The following is a 25,696-nucleotide window of genomic DNA, read 5'->3' as shown; positions in this document are numbered from 1 at the left end:
CCAGAGTCACATAGTCTACAGTAATCCGCTCAATGTCATTCTTGGCAGTATCATTGGTGTCCAAGTGGAGAAGCAGGAAGGGGTAGTGATCCAAAGGCTTAATGAGTCTTGGCAGTCTCTCCATCACATCGTGAATCCTAGCTCCTGGCAAGCAGCACACTTCTCGGTTTTCCCAGTTGGGACGGCAGATAGATGACTCAGTCCACCTGAGGAGGGAGCCCCCAACCACCACCACCCACCTTCTTCTCCTCCATCCCTAGGACAGTGCATCTCATGCCTTCCAATCAGTGGAGTATCCTTTTGCTCCCTTCCCTCAGATGTATCATCTAGTCCACTCTCTGCATTAGTACCTGTGGAGAGAACATGAAAACAATTGCTCACCTGTATCTGCACTGCTGGTACATGGACTCTCCTATTTCTTCTTCTGGAGGTCACATGCTGCCAATTTTCTTCACTGTCCTTCTGTCCCCGCTGCGCAGCCTGCTCTGATTCTTCAGAATGTTGTGCGCGTAAAAGCATATCCTGACGTCTGTCCAAGAAATCTTCATTTTCTCTTATGCAATGTAGGGTTGATACTTGTTTCTCCAGACCTTGAACCTTCTCTTCCAATATGGAGAACAGCTTGCACTTTGTACAGACAAAGTCGCTTCTGTCCTGTGGAAGAACGACAAACATGGCATATCCTGTACAAGTCACAAGAGCTGATCGCTCACCATCCATATCACCTTCCTTCTAAGAGCTTCCTCAGCTGTTGCAGCAACTACTCAGAGAAGCCTGCAAGTTGAATGCCTCAGTGGGCTCTCCTCAGGCAAACTCCCTCTGTTAGCCTCTCCGCTGTTCACTGCTCAGCTGGTTCGCAGCTGACTGCCTTTTTATAACAGGCCTACTCAAGGCCCACCTGGAACAAAGCACTCCCAATTCACACTTTTCAAACAATCAAGCACACAGTCAAACTGACAAACTGTCCCTGCAACAGACACGCAGATACTCACCAACACAGCACCCCTAATGCTGGAGTCAGGAGATCTGGTTCCTATTCTTTGCTCTGGTATTGACAAGCTATGTGAACTCAAACAAGTCAGTTAATTCTCTGTGTCTCTCACTTTCCTCCTCTGTAAAATGTGTGATTCCCTCTCAAGAAGAAGAAAAAAAAAAGTAAGAAAGCAGTAAAACACCTGAGGACATAGATGCTTTTAGCAACATGCATAGAAGGTTGACAGATTTAGAGTATGTTTATGCTTGAGTTGGAGGTATAATTTCCAGTTTGGATAGATGTACGTGCACTATCTTGGATCGAGCTAGTGTGCTAAAAATAGCAATTTAGCTGTGGTGGTGTGGGTGGCAAGACAGGCTAGCCCATCATGCTGCTGTGGCTACACTATTTTTAATGTGTTAGCTCAGTCAAAGTTAGTGCATGTACATCTACCTGATCTGGAAATTACATGTAAAGCTTGGGTGTAGATGTACCCTGTGGCTCTTTCAGACTAAATATAGAAACAAGTTCTAGTGTTGGGACTGGTAAAGGACAGCCCCCCTATGTTTTACCTCTCTAAACTGCTTGCTGAGATCCCACTGATGTTTTGGTTGTACTGTTTCTATCTGTGTTTCTTTAGAAGGTCAGATGTAGCTACTATGTGTCCATGTAAAACATGCCCAGAGCCTTGCAGAGGTCCTTCTGCTAATCCAATCAATGGTGTTGTTTCAGAAAACAGTTAAGGTTAATGAAACAATTTTTGCTGTTTTAGCACTTCTGGACTAAAAATCTAGACCAACTGTTGCACCTGAGCTGAGGACCACCCCACCATAGGCCTTAAATGCTGCTTGCCTCACTTGCAGCAGATCTGCATTGGCTTCACTGTATTTAGGAAATTCTATAGTCATAGAAGTTAAGGAGAACTTTCTTCTGTGTGAATATCAGGCAAAAGACAACTGATATTGCTGTCACTTTTGTACTTAAAGTAATGCATTTGTTTCTCTAAGTACTGTATTTTGCCATGACAGCCATTAATGGGAAGGATATGCAAGATCAGGGTTTTTATTTTGTGCTTTAAAAGAAACTGACTGGGTGAAAATTTGAAAGCTTGGATAAATGATTTATTTACAGCTTGTTTTACCAGTCTGTCCTTCTCAATGAGAGCTTTCATTTGTTGTTTCTTTGACCCCTTGAAAAAGTGGCAAGATTACACTGACATTTTGGTAAAATGTGTTGTTTATTTTTCCTTTTAAAGAAACAAGTTAAACAACATTTAACTTCATTACACTTTCCAAGTCAATAATTCCTGTACAGGATAAGACTTGATAGCAGAACAAACAAGGACTCACATAGAAGTCCGTAAGAGACACAAATCTAGTTTTCTGTTCTCTTTCTTTCAAATCCACAATGGATGAAATTCACCCCTCTACAAAGCACCAGCAGAAGGTCAATGAACCCTTAAGCCCTCACTCTATTAAATATCCTTTTAATAGTACAGTTTGTTCACAGTATCTTCTAATCAATGGGTAAGAGTATCTTGGTCATTGACCATATTTTCTTTAATCTGGTGTATAGTTCTTTCGAGTCATGCATATGAGGAAATCCCATTTACTTATTCTCTTATAGATGCTGATATCTTCAGGACAGTAAGACAAGATCTATTTTCCTTGTGACTTTAAGGTGACTCAAATTTATTACTATTGTTAATATTTTGGAAAATAAAGGATAACTTTTAATTTTGGTTGGGGACCAACTATTTTGTGTTGCATGTGAACATTTTCTCCTCTCTATTTGCCTTCCCTACTTCACCAGTACATATTTCCTAGGTTGTTGCATGAAGACTTCTTATACATTTGAATTTCAGCATGCATATTTTCCTGTGGAGGATGGCTGATCTCAGCACCATCCTGAAAGAAACCAATATGATACATGTTCAAAATTAATTGGCAATCCGATGGCAGACAGCAAAGTAGTTTACTTAAGCAAAGTATATATAACAAGGATAAATAAACATTAAAATGAAATAAGAAATTCATCCAAGTTCACTGACTTTTTTCAAAAAGTGATGAAAAGTTCCAAGGAACTTCAAAATTAAAGGGAATAAAAAACACTTAAATCTGAAAATTGTGTTAACTACTATTAATTAAATAATTAAATGAATTAAATAAAAGTAGCTACTCATGGCTTATTCTGCTTCTATCAAAGTCAATAATGAAACCCATAATGAGCTGAATGGTAGGAGAATTATGGCTTTAACTGTTACTGTATTTGACTTTTTGGTGACATTTTTAAGGTGGTCATACTTTATATGAAGAGTACATTTATTTCAGCAAAATGGAACAAAACCTGAACACTACATTAATCAGAAAACATCAGTCATGTATAAGATTTAAGTGAGCTCCTATTCCAGTCACATTCTCCAAAAATTATCATAAAAGCTTCAAGTGAACAGTAATAATTATATGGGATCTTAGAGGGTGATTGTGACATGCCAATAAGTCTCTCAGGATATGACAACTATTTGACAACCATGCTTTTCATGGTATTTGGAGGCAATCTGTGACTTTTGAGACGAGACCAATATTCACGGCCTTTGGAGGACAGTATTTGTAGTGAAGTCAAAATGCATTGTCACAATGTGCTAAAAACTGAGATCACCCTAGTATTTGGCTGCATCTTATCAGACTTTCTAGAATACACAGTAGGCACAGCTAAGTGTGTTCTGCCTCATCTTTTTCATGTACTTAAACCCTCAGCTGGTTTAAGATTTCCTGAGAAAATGATGATTGTTTCTGTTCACAAATGTTTCATTGTGTTGCCATCATTAACTGTCTGCAAAATGGAAGATGAGTTAAAACTTTATTTAAAAATATATATTTTGTTTTTAAAGATGACCAAAGCTGTATAGTAAAAATACATAGTCAGTAACTGGAAAATTCAGTAAGTGAAAGAATTGAAATACATATGCTTACATTGTTTGATTTAATACCTTTAGTTTTAAATATGATACTAGGATATTATTACCAGTTTTGTAAGGGAAACAGACTATTATTTGTTTGTAGATTTGTTAGAATATTACTAATGTACAAGTTGAAGATATGGATACACTCCAGATGTCATTTGGGAGGTAATTTCCATGGGTGGATCCAAAGTTTTAAACATAGTATCTAACCTCAATGTGATGAAAGACTTGTGAAATTTTCAGAGTTGCTGAGCACAACAATTCCCACTGATTTCAATTAGAGTTTGAAACACTGTGCCTTTATAAGAATGAATAGCTAAATAGCAACACCTCAAAAGGAATTGGGAAAGCTGGTTACAGTAGTGCAGGATCAAACCCAAAAGACACTAATACACACACACCCCTATATAAAAATTCTGGACTTTTGATATATGCCTTGTTGTGGGTGGAGTGGAAAGAAGTTTGCCCTAGGACACTGTAGGTTAGAGTAAGGCACATTGTGCTCTGTGATGCACCTTCTACAGTTCCAAATAGGAGTTGCCTGTACTACCTATTGTTCCACCCCATATGTGCAGGGTCACTTATGTCCATGTGAATTGCTACTTTGGGACTAATGAGCATGTGGCAAGTTAGCCAAGCCCTTCCTCTCAGCACTCCAGAAAGTGTGGGAAGTGCATGCTGCCCTGCTGTCTTTGCTGCTTCCTGGAGAAGTGCCATTCACCTCTCTCCCCTGCCATACATGCACATAACAAAGAGCCAGATTTACTATAAGTGTGTCCAGATGATCTATGGCAGCTTTTGCTTCGTTTATCATGTGTTGCAAATGAAGTCACATTCCATCAACAGTCACTTACAATTGAAATTCGTGACTCCATGCACATTGTCTGAAGCTTTCTGTCAGTTCATAAGAAAAGTTCCCTTTTTATGCTGTGGACGCTCTAGCCAATGTTTGTGCTTATATAAGTTAAGTATTTGTGTAAAACACTACTCTCTCGCAATGTGCAAATACCATCCAGAGGCAATGGTGACATCTGTTGTTTTGGAGCCATTTCAAACTTCTAGACAAGTGCCACTTAATTTACACCTATCTGCTACATTCTTCTAGATCTCACTCAGCCCTCTGTAAACAACCATTTGTCACCTATATTGCATCATTCTGAAGATCCAGATCTATCTCAAGGCACTAACACAGCACTTGGTGAAAGTAATAAACTCATTTAAGTGATTGTAGTCTTTATCGGTGGAGAAGGTGAACTCTTTAACCAAAGTTCCTGCATTTAACCTTGCAGAAATTGTCCTGGGAACAATGTTGTCTCTAGATCAGGGGTCGGTAACCTTTCAGAAGTGGTGTGTCGAGTCTTTATTTATTCATTCTAATTTAAGGTTTTGTGTGCCGGTAATACATTTTAACGTTTTTAGAAGGTCTATAAGTCTATAATATATAACTAAACTATTGCTGTATGTAAAGTAAATTAAGCTTTTAAAATGTTTAAGAAGCTTCCTTTAAAATTAAATTAAAATGCAGAGCCCCCCAGACTGGTGGCCAGGACCTGGGCAGTGTGAGTGCCACTGAAAATCAGCTCGCATGCTGCCTTCAGCACGTGTGCCATAGATTGCCTACCCTTGCTCTAGATCATACTCAACCTCATGACACACAATTTGAATGGTTTGAAAATAATATTTCTTCAAAAACAAGAGAAACTTTGGGTAATTATTTACTGACAAGACATCAGTATTATACAAATTTAAAAACAAGAGACCAGACTCCCAATGGAAGCAGTATCAGACACATTGTATAAAGATTGACTGAAAATTGCTTGCTTTGTACTGTTATATCTGCACCCTTTCCAGTTGAATTCTGGTAGTTCAGTACTGTAAATAAAACAAAATGAGATTATTAATTAGCTATTGTTTAAAAACTGAAGTCCATTTAATTTACTACCTCTTCTACTGGAGTATACAAAAGTAAGACATTTTTATCTTTTTCTTGGTTTTTTATTATTTGAGGGGGCATTCTGCTCCCACTGAAGTTAACAGGAGTTTTATCATCCCTTTCAGTGTGAGAAGAATTAGGTCAGAGTTTAAAATCAGTTTGATGGGGAAAAGCCAACAATCAGTGCTGCTGTATGTCTGGAAGGAGATTTCATTTGAATACAGAAGTGACTGACCAATGCTAGTTAAATTTACACTGGGCCAGATTCAGATCCTCTTATTCATATTGAATAGTACCATATCTAAGTAGTCCCGCCAGGGCCGCCCAGAGGATTCCAGGGGCCCCGGGTCTTTGGCGGCGGGGCCCTTCCATTCCGGGACCTGCCGCCAAAGTGCCCCGAAGACCTGCGGCGGGGACCCCCCGCCGACGAATTACCGCCGAAGCAGGACCTGCCGCCGAAGCGCAGCCCGGTCTTCGGCGGTAATTCGGCGGCGGGTCCCGGAACAGAAGGGGCCCCCCGCCGTCGAAGACCGGGCTGCGCTGCGGCGGCGGCGGGTCCTGCTTCCCCCGCCCCGGCCCCAGCCTCAGCCTCAGCCTCTTACCCGAGCGCATCTCCGGCGGGGCCTGAGCTCCGTCCCGCTCAGAGCCGCGTGGTGAGGGGGTGGGGCTGGGAGCTCCATGCCGAGCGGAGGCAGCTGCCCCACCCCCTCCCCACGCCGCTCTGAGTGGGGCGGGGCTCAGGGGCTCGGGCCGGAGACTCGTCGCTTGATGCGCTGAGGCTCCAGGAGAGGGGCGGAGGCAGGAGCCTCCGCTCTTCTCTTCGGGGCCCCTGCGGAGCCCGGGGCCCGGGGCAAATTGCCCCCTTTGCCCCCCCCCTCTGGGCGGCCCTGAGTCCCGCTGAAGCCTTACGGAGCAAGGAGCTACTCAGCCTAAGTGAGAATACCAACCCAAGGAGAGGGGGAAACATGGCACAATATAAAAACCTTTTAAAAGAAGATCCACACTAGAAAGTGAGCAAAAGCATTGTGGACAGGAGAGCTTTTTTGTTCTTAAACTTGGGACTGGTATTTCTGATTCTGCGTGATAGCACTGAGAGGTGGAGTTCTTTATTTAGACTTTCCCCCCACAATAAAGGGGAAAGACAATGATGATGTATAATAACACATAATAAACAATAAAGTTGGAAATTATTGAAATTTCTGGAAAAGAAGCTATTTTTATATATTACTTTTTTTCAGCAGAATAAATGAACCTGTTGTTTAAATCAGAACAACTCAAAAGATTAACCTAGATTTTAATAACTCGGATCTTCATAAAGTGTAAAGCACCATAGCTCCAGTGGGAACTCCATCTCTTATTGAAGTCAATGGATCTTTGCCAATTTACATTATCTGAGACTGGTCCCCTCACTTTAAAATTAAAGCAAATTAGATATTTTATGGATCATGATAGTGGAAAGGGTGCAGCTGCACCCACCAATTTAGTAGGAAGTAGGTTTGCCAAAAGCATGGCGTTTGGATGTGTGCACTATGGAGAAATGAGACTTTTATAACCCAGTTGTGAGTACACAGCTTTGTGTTTGGGGTATTTAACGTTGATAAGGTCTGAAACATCATGTATCAACACCATTGTGTGTGCTGAACTGAAGAACCAGTTTCTGACAGTGACTTTTCCATGTGTTATATTTTCAAAGCAAGGAACAGAGTTTTAGTTTTGTAATCCTTATTAATGTTGGTGTTTTTATTTCTATGCCATTTCATCACTTGTTATAACTACTTGGAGTGTTTCTGCATTCACAGGGTCTGCTAATGAGACTCCAGTGTTTACACAAGCTGTCCATGTTTCAAGAGCAATCTCTGCAGCAGTCTTTCTAGTCCTAAAGATTGTTGTTTTAACTATGTATTGCTTAGTATGTGCTAGAAAAAGAAAAATGAAGTAAACTATATATTTTGTATGCACTTTCTACATATGCTTGCACATTTTACAGTAAAAGGAGATGCACACGGTTCTGTATTTCTTGTTCACTGCTTTGGTTTGAAAAATCAATGTACCAAATAAAGTGAACAAGAAATGCCAAAGAAGTTAAAAATATACAGCAGTGTAAAATAAAAAGGGGATACATATGTATAATTAAGACCCAGCCCACTAGAATTAGTGAAGACTAAAAAGATGATCTGCCTGCAGGGGCAAATTTGTTTAACTAACTACTCAGCACAAGTAGAGCTAATAAAGATCCATTTCCTGATGATGACCTTTAATGAGCCTTTAAGCTACAGCTTCACAGCAACAAAAAAGACATGGGAATATAGCCTTACAATCATATGCCTTTTCATGTATTCTGGGATGGATGTTCTCACATTCTAACTGAATAGCTATGTGAATTACATCTCCGTTCAGATTGTATAGATTATTAACTTATTTCCAAGAATTGAAGCTTGTGCAAAGGTTTCTGGGAGGCAGGGATTTTCAAAGGAATTAGGAGCCAAGTATCCACTGAAAGTCAAAGGGAATTGGACACCCAACTCTCTTAGGGCCCTTTGAAAATCCTAGCTTCAATTCCCAAATTCTAGACATATCAAGCTTATGTCATTGAGCAGTGACATTATATGATAGAATTTCACACTCTGTAGCTGCATCCTGATTCTTCAAGAAATGACTGTTTATGAATGGGTGGCACTGACATGGTGTTGTATGTTAGCACAGGTACATGTTGCTGACAAGAAGAAGAACAGCAAGTTTTAGGCTGGTAGTGGGGGTTGATCCTGGAGCTGAAAGAAAGAGGTTGGGAGAGAAGAGCTTCTGAAGAGACTCAACCAAGTTAACAAGGGGCTCCAACAGAGACACTGTCTCCTGATGTGGTCTTTCAAGGGGCCTCTGCTTCTCCTGAGTGGCCCTACTTTGTTTGTTCTCAGGTCAGTTCCTGGACCTTCACTTCCAATTAAATCTGTCAGCTGTTCAATTTTAGGGCTTGCTGTCTTCTTGGATGCAGAGTTGTTGTAGCCATGCTGGTCCCAGGATATTAAAAAGACAAGGTGCATGAAGTAATATCATGGAGCCTGACTGGTGCAGGGCTGTCACCCCTTTGCTATCCCAGGTCTTTCTAACCCCTCTTCCATCTCTGTACGCTTTCCTGTAGAGCAGGTCTTGTTTTCTTTATCGGTTGCAGCTGTGGGTGCCTGGCTCTATGATTGGCAGCTCTGGCATCTCTATGGGGTGTTATCAAGCTGCTTGCTTGTAAGCAGGAGAGGCTCTTCTGCCTCCTCTGTCTATGCTTGGTATTGGGGTTTTGGACCCTTTTACAGCCTCTTAATGATCTAATTTATATTGGTTTTATACACCATGGGCCAAATCTTCAACTGATGTACATTGGTATAGGTCCACTGATTTCAGTAGACATGGGCTGAGGATCTGGTCCTGTAACTCTTATTTCAGCTGTCACTCTTAACTATGGTGTTAATGAGATGAGAATCAGGCCCTGTTTAGGGAAGGAGGGAGCCTGAGGTCCCAGGTCTACAGGAGTGAAAGGCGGGATAAAGATTCAGAATGGGCAGTTAAACATACACCCAATATGGTTTGGAAGCAAAAAGAGTTTCTGGAGCCTTTCAGAGATAGAAAGTGGAGAAACAACCTGGGTTCAAAAGAAAGGTCTTATGATCTTGAGGAACACAGAGAAAGACTTTAGAATATGAAGATAGAGTACTGAAAATACAAGCAGAAGGAGGAATGAGGTCAAAAGAAGCAGAAAAGGAAAGATGGAAGTAAAGTGAATCAGAAGCAGCACTCTAGCAAATAGCTTCACATCAGGGAAGAAGTGCCAATTTTTATAAAATCAAACAACAACAAAATCACAGGATCCAGAACCTCAGTGACAAGCATATTTCCCTAATGGCATAGACGCATGTGACAGGAGATTATATAATTATGCTGTCAAGTACTGGCATCGATGAATACAAGCCATTGTGTTGCATGCGAAAAACTCCTTCAGTGTTGTGAATAGCCAGAGGTGTCAATTTTTTTTCTTGGTTTCCACAGTTCATGTGCAATGCCTTCAAAAGTACTTAAAGAAAAAAGTGGAAACTGAGAGAATAAAGGAGTGTTATGGGCTTTTAAAATATTGGGGCTGTCAAGATGGGAGCCTGAAACATATTTGTAAATGCATATGACACATTAAAGTCATTTGAAAACCTCTTATGGCTGTCACTGGCTTGTCTGTGCCTTAAATCCCGGTATCAGAATTTCAGGAAACTGCTTCTTTTGAAACTCAAAAGCAATGCTGTTTCTGGAAATGGCCTTTCATTGCTTCAGGAGCAGATGGGTCATTAATCATGGTAAGCTTTGGTAATAGGAGATTATCAAATTGTTCTGAAGTCTGGTTCATTTCACAAACACACAGAAGTTTTTCCATCCTGCAGTATACAAATTTAGTCTGAAAAAATAGGTTTGATTCTTGGAGACACAGCCTTGCTCGTGATATTTCATCACTTTCAGTTCCAGGTCTGGCAAGAAAGCAGGTAAACAAAAATTAAAAAAAAAAAAAATATATGTAGATTCAACTACATCTCTAAACCAAAAAGGTACTGGGGAAAGTACTGAATGGCACGCTTGCTGCCACCCTCCCCTCTCCAGACATCTGAGACATAGTTTGTTTAGCCTTCCTGAGAATATTACACTGCTTCCTGAAAGTAAAGCTCCTTGGCCTCCACTAATACATATTGTACTTTAAATACTGAAGGAACCATTTTCAAGTTATTTACATCCAAATATTTGACCAAAACTAAAGTTGTTACAATCAGAGACCTTATTCTAGGTTAATGTTTTTTAAACTTCGTACAGTCACCAAGATTTCCTTTAAAATACTTTTAAAAGAAAAATAAAAAGCATAAAAAGAAAAAGGGCCCCAAATTGCCCAAGCTTCCCACCAGATGCCCCAAGCCAGAAACTCTATATCCCAAAGAATGAGCAGCACTAGGTCTGAAGGCACCATAGCTGGTGGTTTGGGAGCCATACAGGAGCAACAGGCATGCAACCAGAAGGTTTCTATGCTGATCTGGACTGGCATAAACCAGGGCTGCCCTCTTACCAGCAAAAACCCTTATATAGGGTGACAAGGCAACACCAATGCCATGTACTTTTTCCTGGGGTGAATTGCCATGTAACCACAGGAAGAAGTCGCACCATTCCACCTCTTCCTCCTCCTCTCTTATTTAATGCAGTAGCAGCCTCTGAATCAGCCTAGGATGCTCATGCTCCCAGAAATTTACCCATGGGCTTCTGATTAATGAAGACAATGATAAAAAATTATGTCCAGGGTTTGAACATGAGTGACACTTTTAATGTTAACTTTATGAGGAAAAATTTGATTAATGTGTTCATTAAGGACCACACATAAAACTCCAGCTAAACAACTTGGATCACCTCCTCTACCCTTTTTTCCATCTATAGCAACTGAGAGCAGCGAAGACAGCGAAACAGGAGAAACAATCAATGATGAATCCAATGACAATATGCTTGTAAAGGAGGAGGATCAATTTAATCAGTGAGTCAGCTACTTTTGAATTGAGGCCCAAAGTCCATATGTGAAAATACATGCACAAGTGCATGCCCCAAGTGTATTCCTACACTTGAATGATGTTACAATAGCTTATTCTTTCAAGATGTCGAGCACCCACATCTCCCTTAGTCTTCCATTTGATTTCACCCAGTTCTCTTGACCACCTATTTAAGTCAATGGACACTGAGCACTGTGACAAGTGGGACACCAATGACTGCATATACAAATGACTAGTTAGACATCTAGATAGTCATTTGTGCCCACTAACATGGGATTTGAATGAGGAGGTGCAATAGCTACTTGGACAGATGGACATTCAGCTGTTGTGCACAAACGTATACATGTGTACAAGCCATGGGCTAGTTCAATCATGAATTAATAGGCTTTAAGTAGGAATTAGCAGTAAATATTATGGCCCGTGTTATGCAGGAGGTTAGACCAGCTGATCAAAGTGGTACTTTTGGCCTTAAAGCCTTATAACCTGGGCTTCTCTTTTGCAAAATAAAGTGGCCTAGTACGTGTCTTTCTACCACAGAATGGTTAGGGATGGATTTTTCCAAAGTGCTGAGCACCCACAGCTTCCACTGACTTCAGCTGAAGTTCTGGGTACTCCACGTGAGCAGTAGGCCAAGCGGGCAGGTTTTATGGGTGATACTACTTTGGCTAACCCCCTAGATGAGCCTTAATACCATATTGAAGCACAGGATTCCATCCTTCTGCTCTGGAGGGATAGTTCATAGGTTCATTAGGAACAGACTTTTTATTCTGGCTTTGCTTGCGTGATCAGATTGAAGCATCCCCAAAGTGCTACCTGAAACATCTTATAAGCTAGCTATGCAGGGACTTCGTTGATGAATTTATAGATTTTCCTTGTTAGCTCTTTGTGTGCATATTTTTGCTTGCTTGCTTTGTTTACACATTCCAAGTTCTTTCTGTAAATATTTAGGCTTCTAACTACTATGAGACTGGCAATTTTTTTTTAAAAAGACCCAATTCTTCAATCTTTAGACAGGCAAAACTTCCCTTTAAATCAATGGAGAAGGGATTGATTATAAATTTTACTGATATTTTCTAAAGATCTACATCCAAATTTTCTCAAACTTCATAATAGTAATAACATATTGTTCTAGGATCCTCTCTATTGTCTTGGCCTCTTACAGAGAGTGGGAAAGCTGTGAAATTTGGATCTAGGTATTGATTTGAACTTCCCTAAAAGTTTCAGGTGGGATGTGGTATTCTAATTTGGAAGAATAAGACAAAAAAGGAGATAGAGTGTATGTTTAAGGCCTTAACTAATATAAATCATAATAGCACCAATTGTTTCACTGGAGCTACCTTAATTTACACCAGTTGAGGATTTGACTCCTGGTTTTCAAACCTTGAGAGGCTCAAGACTGTGTGCCACAAGCATAATCCAGTTAACACAGTTGCTCTTTCAAATCAAGTATTCATGATCCCAAATTGCCAATTAAACATCTCACTGGCCCTCTGTGTATGCTAATCCTCAAATTACATATGTGGATAGTAACTGTATTCTATAAAGTATCACAACATTCTAGGCACTGTGTCAACAGCAAGACTGATAACTCCTTATGAAAGTTAGGCATATGCAATCTTATTTTAGCATGGCCTTATGCTTCTCAGGGTTTAAAAATAAAACTTGCAATAAATTAGCGTAATTGTCAAAGGGTAACATTGTCAAAAGCACTTCTACAATTTAGGATTCCAAGTGATTTAGGCACTTAGCAAATACCCTATGACAAGGTCATAGACAGCTGACAATTGACTAGATAATTGATAAAATGTATCTGGAACATCAACTTTCATTATTATCCAAACACAAATAGGACTAGATGTATTTTCATAACATCCTTCAGGAGGTCAGGCAAAAGGCAGCTGATAAAGCATGTGCTGCTGCATCAAGGTAACTGTGTGTGTTTTGGGTGTGCCACAAAATGCAGCTCTGCTACAATCTCTGTATCAGGTCCACAGGGGGGAGATTTGGGAGCATGAATTGGACATAAATCCACTAACCAAAATCCACATGTGGAGGGGCTGTAGAAAAGCTCTGCCCTCTGCCTGCCAGCATAGGGGGAAGACACTTTCAGCCAAAATACCTAAAGTAGTACTTCTGTGCGCTCTTATTGGGGAGCAAGATTTAAGATTTCAGGAGTTAGAGTTGCAGGATTGACTGCAAAAAAATAGCTGATAGATTAGAAGGGAGAAGACAGGGAGTGGGCATGGTGAAAAAGGAGAGAACATAACGGAAGCCCTTCTAATGTTAGCACCCAACAGCTAATTGGCCCTGGTCTGCTGCAAATGGCAGAATTCAGAGGAGCACTTGAGGGTCACAGTTAGTTGAGTCAGCGTTCATGGGTCTTAACTGGGTCATATGACTCATAGGTTGTAAGGCCCATTGGGATTATCCACACGTACCTAGCAGTGGTAGGAACAATAATTTCAGTAAATGAGCTCTCATCTCAAGAGATGCATATGCACAGGAGGGAAAGAGGGATAGGGAAGCAATTTCTGCTATATACCAGGTATACCACCTTTGAAATGTTTCCCAGAAAATGTTACCTGTTATCTTGATACCATTTGCCACTTTTCCTGTCAGAACTTCCCCTCTTCCTGACAACAGGGATGCGCAAGGAGGGGATTCAGGAGAGAGGAGGTGACTGAGTAAAGTCAGTTTTGGTCAATGGGAAATTTGCCTGAGAACGACTGAGTAAATATTATAGAAGGGTCTCAGGATACGTCCCATGCTGGCAGGCGTGATCTTGAAGCAACTTTAGCATATAGCTCATTTTCAACAGATGAGATACATTGTGACTGATTGCTCAAAATTCCATAAAATTGAGTTATGAGCATTTTCTATCCATCAACAGTCAGAGACATGCTAGGTTGAGTTATGGGTCACTTCCTGCAACTTGACTGAAGCTAACCTGAGGATGAGACCATGGTGCTGCATTGAGTGGCAATGATTGGATTTCACAGGAAGGGGAATATTACACTAGAAAAAGTAGCTCTGTCTTCCTTACAGTGGGACCATGGTGGCTTAGCAGGTTAATGATCAGCTGAACATGGACTATTTGCTTGTGTGATATTACAGCCTTTTGCTGTGTAAGTAACGTCCGTGTCCTTTGTTGTGGCCTGCCCTTTAAAATGTCATTCTTAGCATTTAAAGGAATATCATTAAACATAAGCTTTCTCCATTTTCTTTGTCTAAAGAATAGTCTGTTTTCAAAGAACCGTCCTTAAAAAATAAAAGCCTCTACTGTTGCTCTGTTTTGATTTCAATTACTTGCCTCTGACCTTTGCTAAAACATGTAAAATCACAAGGAGATCAGCATGAAAGAAATCATATGCTGTTGAAATACTTAAAGCCTGGGGAAACTCATTGAAGTAGAAACAGATTAGAACGAGAGAGGGGGACAGGCCAAGCCAAGACCTGTTGGCAGAGCCAGGATTAACAAGCAGACAGAAACAGTTTAGTTCGGGGTAGGAGCAACTGTAGAACACACTGAGACAAAACAGAAGCTCAGCAAAGAGGTGCTCAGAGAGACAGCAAAAAGGTACAGGCAGAGGCAGTGGGTTTGGTAGCTTATTAATTGCAGAGTTTTCAGTGAAGCAGACAGTAAGAGCAGGGAAATACTAAATGCAGAACAAGAGAGGTAGATCAGTTTAATTCAGAAAAGGTGGAGGTAAGTCAAAGACCAGTAGAAATGCTTGGAATGAAGGTGCTAGTCCCTAACATTATTTAGTGATAGTGAAAGAATATCTGTCTGGAAGAAGTGCAATGAGAATTAGGGTTTGGGAAGCACTTTCAAGTCTGTGAGTGGAGGATCTGAGACTGAGGGGATAGTGTGGAGTTTTGTATCACTTTATCTCCTCCCTCTCTCTCGTTCCTTCAGTGTAGCTTGCGCTTCACAAGACAGAAGAGAACAGAATGTGCTGGCAGCTGGCTTCTTCTTGCCACCTCTCCTGGATTATTATTATGCAGTACTCCATGCTGCTGAGCTGCTTCTCACCACTGCTCCTTACCCTACTCAGCCAAGCAAGAGCTCAGTTCCCTCGCCAATGTGCTACGGTTGATGCCTTGAGAAGTGGCGAGTGTTGTCCGGATTTGTCTCCAGTGTTCGGGCCTGGTACTGATCGCTGTGGTTCATCTTCAGGAAGGGGTCAGTGTGTACCAGTGATAGCAGACTCACGGCCCCATGGCCCACAGTACATGCATGATGGCCAAGATGACCGTGAGCAGTGGCCCTTACGCTTCTTCAACCGAACCTGCAGCTGCAATGGTAACTTCTCCGGTTATGACTGTGGGTCCTGCCGACCTGGCTGGAGTGGAGCTGCCTGTAACCAACAGATCCGCACAGGTAAGGGCATCAAAAATAGAGAAGAGACTCTGCTGGTCACCAGTGTAAAGTGTATTTGGCTTCCTATTGCCTTTAAATAGTAAACTATCCCTGACACCAAATTTAGAAATCTATATTGCAACAGGACTGTTAAGCTGGGCTGTCAATTGAGCCAATAATGCCTTGGATTTTCAGAAGTGCTGAACACCCATGAATCCCAATGGAAGAAGCAGGTGCTCAGCACTTCTGAAAATCAAGCCCTAAATTTACTGATAGTCAGTAACAGTCAGTTTGAAATGCATAGCTGAGTAAGAATGGAGAGAGAATTCAGTAATATTTTCTCTTATTTAACTTTCTAAACTATGTAAATACTTTTAAGGTTTAAAAAATCATGTAGTCATTGGATTTTTTTTAATGTTTAAATTGCTGGATTCTCTAAAAATATATATGTGTGAGTGACCATAAACAAGAGTTTCTACCTAGACACCATGAATGACTCTATCTAGAGTGGATGAGATGTGATAGATCTGTAATATAAGTAAGCAGTGGCTATTGCAAAAAAATCAACTGTCTTTATTTTCACCATAAAAGTAATGTTAAATACTCTGTACACTCCAAAACAAAGGTTAAAAATAAGGATTACAAACTGAAAATCTTTACAATTAAATTCCTGAAAGCAAGCTTAACTAAAGGACAAGAGACCCAAAAATCGTATTCAAACTTTATGCCTGAACAGGCAACCTGAAAGCAAAAGTTAACACTCATTAATCAGGGCTTGCTGAAGACGATGGAGTTACATCAGCTTATACCAACTGATCTGGCTCTAGCCCTTTACCAACTACTGAAAGTGACAAGAAACAGAAAAAGAAACTTTTAACAGGCCCACACAGACCTCATGAAATAAACATGAGTTTATAGAATTGTAAAATTAACTGCTATAAGATCAGTTTAAAAACCATTATTAGTTATAGTTTGCACATCCATAATTGATACCACAAATAATTTTAAACTATGGGTTGATACAATAATATATTTTGAATTATATATTTTTGTTGGCTCCAAAATATCTATTATAGTTTGTTGGATCAAACATTTTGAAATACAAATAATGTAGTGCATGTAACTAAATACAGTACCATTTCTAAAGAGTATCTTTGTGTTAGTGTGTATGTGTGGTATTTATATATATTAGTGTGTGTGAGTGTTTAGGGTTTCAGTTAAACTCACAAGAATCAAAATCACACTTTTCTGGATATGAGGTTACTGGGAGAAGTCCGCTGAAGACTAAAAGAAAACTCTGATTGACTTCAGTGGAGGCAGGATTTCATCCACTGTGTCCACAACTGACTGTGTATAGAAATGTAGTTGTTTTAGAATTCAGGATAGTTGTGATAACTAAAATGGGTGTCTGTTTCTGGAAATTAGAGGAACTTTTATCTGTGACTCAAGAGGTAACTTGACCTCTTTCCACCAGTAAATGGTGAAATTCTTCTCAACAGAGATATAATCCCGGTTTTTGCTTCTTATGCTCCTGCATTCTGTGGCAGAGATTCAACCAAAGTGATGGGCTTTTAAAAATGTTATAATACAATATGAGGAGGCAAAACTTTATAATGTAAAGGCTGGTATATAGCACTCTCTTATTTATGTTAAAGCGATACCATGAAAAATTATGTGTACTGGATTTACCTTTAAAGTGTGTCTGACAAAGAACTCACCCTTAAATATGTAGCTGCTATCAACTCTAAAAACAAACAATAATAATAATAATAATAAATAAAAAGTAAGTATGTGATAACTCTTCCAAAAGCACCAGGGGTGGCTATAGGCATTTTGCCGCCCCAAGCACGGTAGGCATGCTGCGTTCGGCGGCTTGCCTGAGGGAGGTCCGCAGGTCCTACGGCTTTGGCGGACCTCCCGCAGCTGTGCCTGGCATGCTGGGGCCTGGAGCCGCCCCTGAAAAGCACTAACACAATCCTTTTTCCACCATATGCATTCATCCTAGTCATGGGCCGGATTCTCCTGCCCTTTCTCATGATGAGTAGCACCTTACCTCCAAAGTGACCCCAATTAAAATAACCAGGCTGCTTGAGGAAAAAGGTATTACTTATAATGAGTAAGGACAATAGAATCTGACCTTGTGAAATGAGATGTGGGTATTCCCTACTTTATAACTGACTTCTGTTTAATCTTTAAAGCTAGGAGGAACCTTCTGGACCTGAGTGCGAAGGAAAGGAATGATTTTGTCAATGCCTTACACCAAGCCAAGGCTACAATACATCCTGATATTGTCATAGCCACCAGGAGACATGAGGAGATATTGGGACCTGATGGCAACACACCACAATTTGAAAATGTGTCAATTTATAACTACTTTGTGTGGTCCCATTATTACTCTGTCAGAAAGACTTTCCTTGGTGCAGGGCAGCAAAGTTTTGGAGAAGTGGATTTCTCTCATGAAGGACCAGCATTTCTCACTTGGCATAGGTATCATCTACTGCAGCTGGAGAGAGACATGCAGGTGAAGTTTGCCTTAATATTGAAATTGCTTTTGTTCATGTTCCATGCTGTCCAGTTAAAGAGCAGACTGACTTCCCCCATATTCCAATGCAGAGAGATACATTGCGGATCTTTCTAGATGATTTCCATTATTCAATTTCAATTCCACTATTATCAGACATATTAACATCATTTGATGGGGTTTAGGTTGCTAGGAGCATATAAAAAGTAGAAACATTATTTCAAATATAGCAGTCTAAAAACCATAACATTTGTCTCAAAAATTCCTTTAATAAAACAGCAGTATTCCCTGTACATTTCCTTTTAAATTCTGTAATTTATGCAATAAAGGCAATTTTTAATGATGCTTCTAAATCGTTGGGGCTGATAGTCGAAAGCAGGAATAATTCCAACAAAATCAATGGATTTGCAGTGTGAGATCAGAATCAAATCCTAGGCATGTGATTAGCTCAAACATCTAGAGAAAAGAGCAAATCAGGAGATCCTATTATATAAATCAGTGATTCTCCATCTTCCTCATTCTGTGGACCACATCATAAGAGAAAGAAAGATCTGTTTATGGACAATTGCTCATCCCAGTGACTCAGTTCCCCGCTGCTTAATTCTCAAAATGTTTCAATATGTGGAGGAAAATCCATGGTTCACTGTTTGTCCATGGAATAGAATATGAGCACCATAGATATACAGAATCACATTAAGAACATAAGGAGTATGTAGATGTCTCACTCCCCAGTTCTCTTCACGTTTTTAATTTATGATTGCCTGCCTTATTAAAATTCCTGAGTGAAAAAATACACATATGGGAAAAACATAATTTCTTAAAATCCAAGGCGGGAAATAATCAAATTGAGTTTTCTGTGAGCAGTACACTTGGCAGTATGTGCTTTATATTTTGTGTTTGATTTCTAGCAAAATATTTGGTTGATTAGCTGTAGGTAATTCTGTCTTGTGTAGTTAATTGCAGATCTCTGAAGCTCTCACATAGTGTTCTTGGGTTCATCAGAATGGAAAGACAGGAGGAAATAGACTAAAAGCTTCAACATTACTTGTGTACATTCCAATCCCCAAATCCTATGTGTTATGTATCAGTAAGACGGATTTATAGTACATGTGATAAATTAAATATCTTAATTTAAGGAGAGAGAAATGTTGCCAAAATGGACAGGTGTTTGAAGTAATTTAACTATCAATCCACAAGCTAAGCATTAATGACTAACTTGGAGATCATTACTAGTCAGGTAATGACTGTCTACTGGCAATTCCTACTTGAAGTGGAATAGAACATCTCATCAGTAAAGACCCCATATTTTTAAAAAATAAAGGGAAAGAGACAGAAAGAATAAATTAAGATAAATTAAGCCCCCTGAAAGGCTAAACCCACTTTGAAACCAGAAATTCCCCTGAAGTCAATAAGATTCCTGCATATGGAATCCTTGAAAAATCCTAGCCCTTACTGGGTTAATAAACTAATCTAGTACAGGTTAGTAAAGTAGGTCATTAGTGAAGTTAATTTGATGGTAATTGTGTCCTAGTGAATTTCACAATTGCCCATCTCTAATCAGAATGGAACTGAATCACAAACATTTAAAAAGCAAACCTCTTATCGTCTTTCCCACTACTCTTTAGTCCTGTAGTTCACTGAAGGCAATTTGCTTATATGTTTGCTTTGCTTGTCAAAAGCCAGTGCTATCAAGTTTGATTAGCCTTAAGTATATTTAATATTAAAATAGAATTGTTTGGAAAAATAGGACTGTGGTAATGTCTTATGGTTCTTATGGCTGTTTTCTAAAATACTTCAGGAAAGCATCAGGTTACGGATGAAATTAGATAACATATGCAGTGCTATTAATGAGAAAATTCAGTGACTCAGTGCAACAATTTGACTCTGAGTGCTATCAAAGACCCAAATATAATAAACTGAGAAATTAAGGGGAAATATTTTTCTTTATTCTCTTTCAGTTATGGTAATCCTAGGGGTTTACAACAGCAGGTAAACATTTTTTGGACATGAGTGTGGGCGGGGTTTTTTTTTTTTTTTAAGTTGATCAAACGTAGCACTTTGATTTTGCTAATGGGGACATGTAGGATGGGATTCTCCAAAGCATCTATCAGTGGTGCCAGTGCTCTTAACTCACGTTGGAAAATCCCTCTCATTATGACTATTACATTGTTCCAGTGAAAGCCCATATTAACATAGTGTTCCCGTGGTTAGGATATGCTACAGGATCCCTCTTTTGCACTTCCCTATTGGAATTTTGCTACTGGTGGAAACACCTGCGATATTTGCACAGATGACTTGATGGGCGCTCGAAGCAATTTTGATGTCTCTCTTATAAGTCAGAACTCCATCTTCTCCCAGTGGCGTGTGCTCTGTGAAAACCTAGAAGACTATGATACCTTGGGAACCATTTGTAACAGTAAGTTTGTCTGCTGCCAGATTTTTTTTGAGCAAACAGTCCTATAATAGTAAATAATCACAATCCTTTGCTTTTCAAATGCACTTTCCATCAGAGGATTGCAGAGTGTTTTGCAAACATTGATGAATTAAGTCTCTCAACACCCCTATGAAGTAGGAAAGGATTTGTCTTCCAGTTTCACAGGCGAGCAAACTGAGGCACAGGGGGTTAAGCAGCTGCTCTGGAAACTTGTTCAGACCAGAGGAAACAGAAGAATTCATTCTGAACCTAGTCCTCTTACTCCCTTTCTTATGTGTTAGCCACAAGTATATCATTCCTGGAAGAACAACTAATATCATTATATACATTTTGTTACCTTTGGCGCCTGAATGTGCTAGTGTCCACCTAGTTATTCCTTAGCTTTGGATATCTTCCAACTCACACAGACAACCATGCTCATAACACCTACATTTAAAGGGGAGAACACATAATACTGTACCCCAGGATGGGTAGTGTGTAGCAGGGACTGAACCTCAGATCTCTTTCTCTTAATACAGGAGCTTCTACTGCCTGACATTTAAAAAAAAAAAAAGGGCATTTGCTTAGCCAAGACTGTAGCCTGCTTATCAACTCTCTCTGTGGCCCAGCCACTATTCGAGGGAGACAGAGCACCATGCTGAGTGGTTTACAAGCACACTGAGCAAGATCATTGACTCCTGGCCCAGCCCCTTTGTTCAAAGGAATCACAAATCTACTCTATTATTAGGCTGCTGAAGATTCCCAACCACCTGCTCCCAGACCTGATGAAGGGGGATTTCAGGAGCAGGAAGGGAGTGTGAATGGAATGTGTTACACTCCAACTATCTGCAGCCCTAAAGAGCCATTGCAGCATGTATAGGCGAGAGCAACACTGAATGCCCTAACATACACCTGCCCTCGACCTCCCACAGGACCAGGGGGCACATCGATGGCTTTGAATAGTCTTTGCCCTCTCCCCAAATTGGATCCTGAATCAAGTCAAGTTTGGCCCATCCCAAGGATCTGGCCCACTGTTCCGCCAGAATGTTGCTTCATGCTTTATCATGCCTTTCTTTCTTCTCCCAACCCCCCAGGCACAGAAGGTGGTCCAATTCGAAGGAATCCTGCTGGAAATGTTGCCAGGCCAATGTTTCAGCGTCTCCCAGAACCACAGGATGTTGCTCTTTGTTTAGAAGTTGGTTTGTTTGACACTCCTCCTTTCTATTCCAATTCAACAGACAGTTTCCGTAATACAGTAGAAGGCAAGTACCAAAACTAAAAGTGCCCGGAACCAACACAAAATGGCTGAGGGGACTAGCCCATCACACTCACCAGTTTTCCCTGCAGTGGTGAATAGAAGTATTGACTCTGGAATGGGACATTGGCCATTTAAATTGTTTTACTTTTGTTAGCTTAGTGGAGTGAATAACTGTTGGACATTGGCCATTTAAATTGTTTTACTTTTGTTAGCTTAGTGGAGTGAATAACTGTCATAAATTTATGGCTGATCCCTGAAGAATACCAGACTCTGTCTGGCACCCATATGTATGTATGTGCAAGGGAGCCTCACCTTTTCTTTGAGCCCCTGCACAGATACAAAGAGAGTCCTTGCACTCAGGAGACACAAAAGCTTTGTGGAGCCAGTGCTGCTGATGGTGCTGGCTGTTGTGATATAAATTGGTCAATCGGTGGGAGGATCCAGGGTCATGACCTTTACCCCTGATTGTAATAGCCAGTAGAGTTGGCCAGGCATGGAAGAAAATGGACACTACTCCCTCTTCAAGGTTGACACAGTTGCTACACTCCTTGGAAACCCCAGGAGGCATTTTGCCCCAGAAAACTCCCAGAGTTCCCAGTGGGCCTGGGTGGAAATCAGGGTAGCGTGAGACCTGAGTAAGTACTAGGGTTGTCAATCGATTAAAAAAATGAATTGCAATTAACCACGCGATTAAAAAAATTAATTGCAGTTAATCACACAATTAATCACACTGTTAAACAATAATAAAATACCATTTATTTAAATATTTTTGGATGTTTACTACATTGTCAAATACAAAATATTCAATTACAACACAGAACATAGTGTACAGTGCTCATTTTATATTTTTTATTACAAATATTTCTGCTATAAAAAATAAAAGAAATAGCCTGTACATTTCTTACATAAATCATAGGTTGGTAGATACAGAGGGCCAGATCCTTGGCCCTGGCTCCAACCACTTGTACTGTCTCAGAACTGGAAAACTGCCCTAATGGGGCAGCCAAGGATTCCTCATTGGATGACATAAAGCTGGTGTAGCTGGCTCTACACTACCCACTCTCACTCTTCACTCCTTCCTTCAGGATGTATGTGAGGCCACAAAGGGCAGGAGCCTATAGGCTGTTCTAAATTATTTTGGGAGTCGTTTTGGCCCCCCATTGGCCAGGACTGGAGGGAGATGGAAAAGTAGCTTAAAGCCCCATTTCCCTCCCCACACTCGTTGGTGTGCTGAGATAAACTTGGTGTAGCCGAAGAGCTGGCCCTGAGTATAACTCTGCTGCTACCAGCTTGCAATTGTGAAAGCGTGGCCCTTCTCGCCTGTGGAATAATGAGGCAGTGTTGGCACCCATCTGTAAGGATACCCCAATGGTTGCATCTGCTCAGTACATTTACTCTGGTAGCTGAGTCAGCAAAGCTATGGAAGAAATCTTTTATTATTGAATCATTTAATATTGAATGAAATTACTATTACTGTAGAACATCAAGGCCTTAGTCATAGACCAGAACCCCAGTGTGCTTGGTGCTGTACAGACACAGAAAATGATGCTAGGATAAAATGGAGGCTGATGCACTGGATAAACAAGTGAACAGATCAATCATTAAAGCCCTGCACAGATAAAAAATTTGTATCTGCATCCGATCTGCAAACATGGTCTTCAGATATCTGCATACACACCTGCATCTGTGTTTGTGGATATCTGTGGATATAAAATGGATATCCACAGAGCTCTATCAATTGTTACCCCAACTGGGCCATATAAACCAGCCTCTGTCTTAACTCTACAAATCAAATTCAGAGTGAAATTTTCAGTCAGAAGCATCTAAATTGCATATACAAAAACGGATTTTGGCATGTACATCTGAAAATTGGACTACATGCTTTAGTCTCTGCTCAACTTAACTCCTCTTCTTTGTAAAACTCCAAAGAATTAATTCCAGACCAGGCTAGTAACAATGATAGGTTACCAAACAGTTAACTTCCAAATAATGGGCCAGATCCCCAGCTGGGGTGAATTGTTTTAGCTCTGTTAACTCCAGTGAAGCTATGCCATTTTACAATGGCTGAGGATCTGGCTCACTGTGTTTATCTTGAAGAATACATCACTGGAATCTGAGTGAACATGTGAAGTGACTAAGAGCTGTGGATGCTCAGCATCTCTGGAAAAACTGGCCACCACCATCTAGTACCTAATGGATTTGGAGACCTATTTTTATACACCCAAGTTTGAAAAATTTGCCCCAGATTTATAAATTGGAGGTATTTTCATGATGATTTAAACCCTCTGGCACCACATTTTTCAGATGTTAAGTGCTAAAAATGCTAGGAGAAATCTTAGACTACTACTCCAGAAGGTGGTTTTCCAAAGTCAGTGTGTGTTGGCAGTCAATGTGTAAAAGACATGTGGAAAGCTGAAGTAACAGCTGGCCCATTAGAATACATGGTAGCATCGTCACATTTGTGTCAGCAGATATTTTCAATTATGTCCAGAGCCATTTAGAGCTGAAAACTATTGCTTCAGTGGCATGCTAGAAAATGATTTATTGTTGCCACTGTTGTGCTAGATCCCACTTTGCTCCCATGACACGCAGAGGCGAGCTCATTCCACACTCACAGCATTCGTTTGCAAAGATTATTTTGGTCTGAAAATGACATACTTTTGGGGTGTAGCAGCCACATATTTAAAATATCAATAGGTAGAGAAGGAGCAAGTGAACTATATAGAACAAGGCAACAGAGAAAATAGCATCCAGCCTAGATTGCTGCTTCTGAACAAGTTTTTCACTAGGATTTTCACTATGTTCCTCTTTATTTGTATACACAGGCTACAGCGATCCTTCAGGGAAGTATGATCCAGCAGTTCGGAGTCTTCATAATTTGGCTCATCTGTTTTTGAATGGAACAGGGGGACAAACTCATTTATCTCCGAACGACCCTATTTTTGTCTTCTTGCACACATTTACTGACGCTGTTTTTGATGAATGGCTGAGGAGACATAATCCTGGTGAGATGCATTAGTTTGTTATTTTATGAGTTTAGCAAAGTTGCTACCCATTCAGAATAGCTCAGCTGGATCTTGGTGGACAATGTGTACCCTCTGTAGTTAGGATGTGAAGGTGGAATAAATGTCAATTGCTTTCAACAACATTGGGATCTTTTTAGTAAAAGCTGCTCATTAAGGAGGGAATCCTACCCCACATTGAGCCTCCACCCTTTATGTGTGTGAAGGAATGTGGCTGGGGTAGGTCAGGCAAGAAACTTTTGCAAATACGTTGTATCTCAGAGAATGTGGGCAGATGAATCATGGAATCTACTGAAGCCTCAGGGTTCCACAATCATTCTGTGGCCTGGAACAAAGAATTTCTTCTTGTCTGCCCAAAGAATACCTCAGTGCTCAGCCCAGCTATTCATTTTGAGTTACATTGTGATCTGCTGTTTCATGGATGTTCAAGGAAAACACTCACCTTTCATGACTCATGCAAGGGCCGATTTACAATTGCTGTGCCTGCTCCCTTCAGGGAGCAAATGAGCCAGAAAGGGGTTGGAATAAAGTAGGCAAGACTGGGGCCAGTGCACCAGGCGACAAATCTGTGCCACCCTAATGGACAGTGCAGAGTGCATTCACCCCCATCTATACAAAATAGGAGATTGTGCTTCACTTGGGGCAATGCAACCCTCCATTACTCCTTACACAGGGATCTGTTGCAACCACACAACAGAGCCCTT

At 40.5% G+C, this 25,696-nt stretch overlaps 1 protein-coding gene across 6 annotated transcripts in view; it reads left to right on the top strand.

The window, feature by feature from the left end:
- The window catches only part of TYRP1 (tyrosinase related protein 1), a 192,414-nt gene that overhangs the window by 163,430 nt on the left and 3,288 nt on the right, over positions 1-25,696 (top strand). For 4 of the 6 annotated variants that reach the window (XM_045020072.1, XM_045020071.1, XM_045020069.1 and 1 more), the window contains 7 exons: positions 2,600-2,653; positions 11,311-11,404; positions 15,334-15,798; positions 17,976-18,298; positions 20,510-20,714; positions 21,806-21,973; positions 24,795-24,974. In XM_045020072.1, coding sequence (XP_044876007.1) covers positions 15,369-15,798; positions 17,976-18,298; positions 20,510-20,714; positions 21,806-21,973; positions 24,795-24,974 — 1,306 coding nt within the window. In that variant the 5' untranslated portion in view covers positions 2,600-2,653; positions 11,311-11,404; positions 15,334-15,368. Of the gene's footprint in view, positions 1-2,599; positions 2,654-11,310; positions 11,405-14,883; positions 15,124-15,333; positions 15,799-17,975; positions 18,299-20,509; positions 20,715-21,805; positions 21,974-24,794; positions 24,975-25,696 lie in introns of those variants that run through there. The other 2 variants (XM_045020073.1, XM_045020074.1) reach the window with 2 other exon arrangements.

The sequence above is a fragment of the Mauremys mutica genome, chromosome 6 (assembly GCF_020497125.1).
Source record: "Mauremys mutica isolate MM-2020 ecotype Southern chromosome 6, ASM2049712v1, whole genome shotgun sequence".
Taxonomy (NCBI): Eukaryota; Metazoa; Chordata; order Testudines; family Geoemydidae; genus Mauremys; species Mauremys mutica.
Note: the sequence above shows the minus strand (reverse complement) of the source record. Positions and strands in the feature narration are given on the sequence as shown.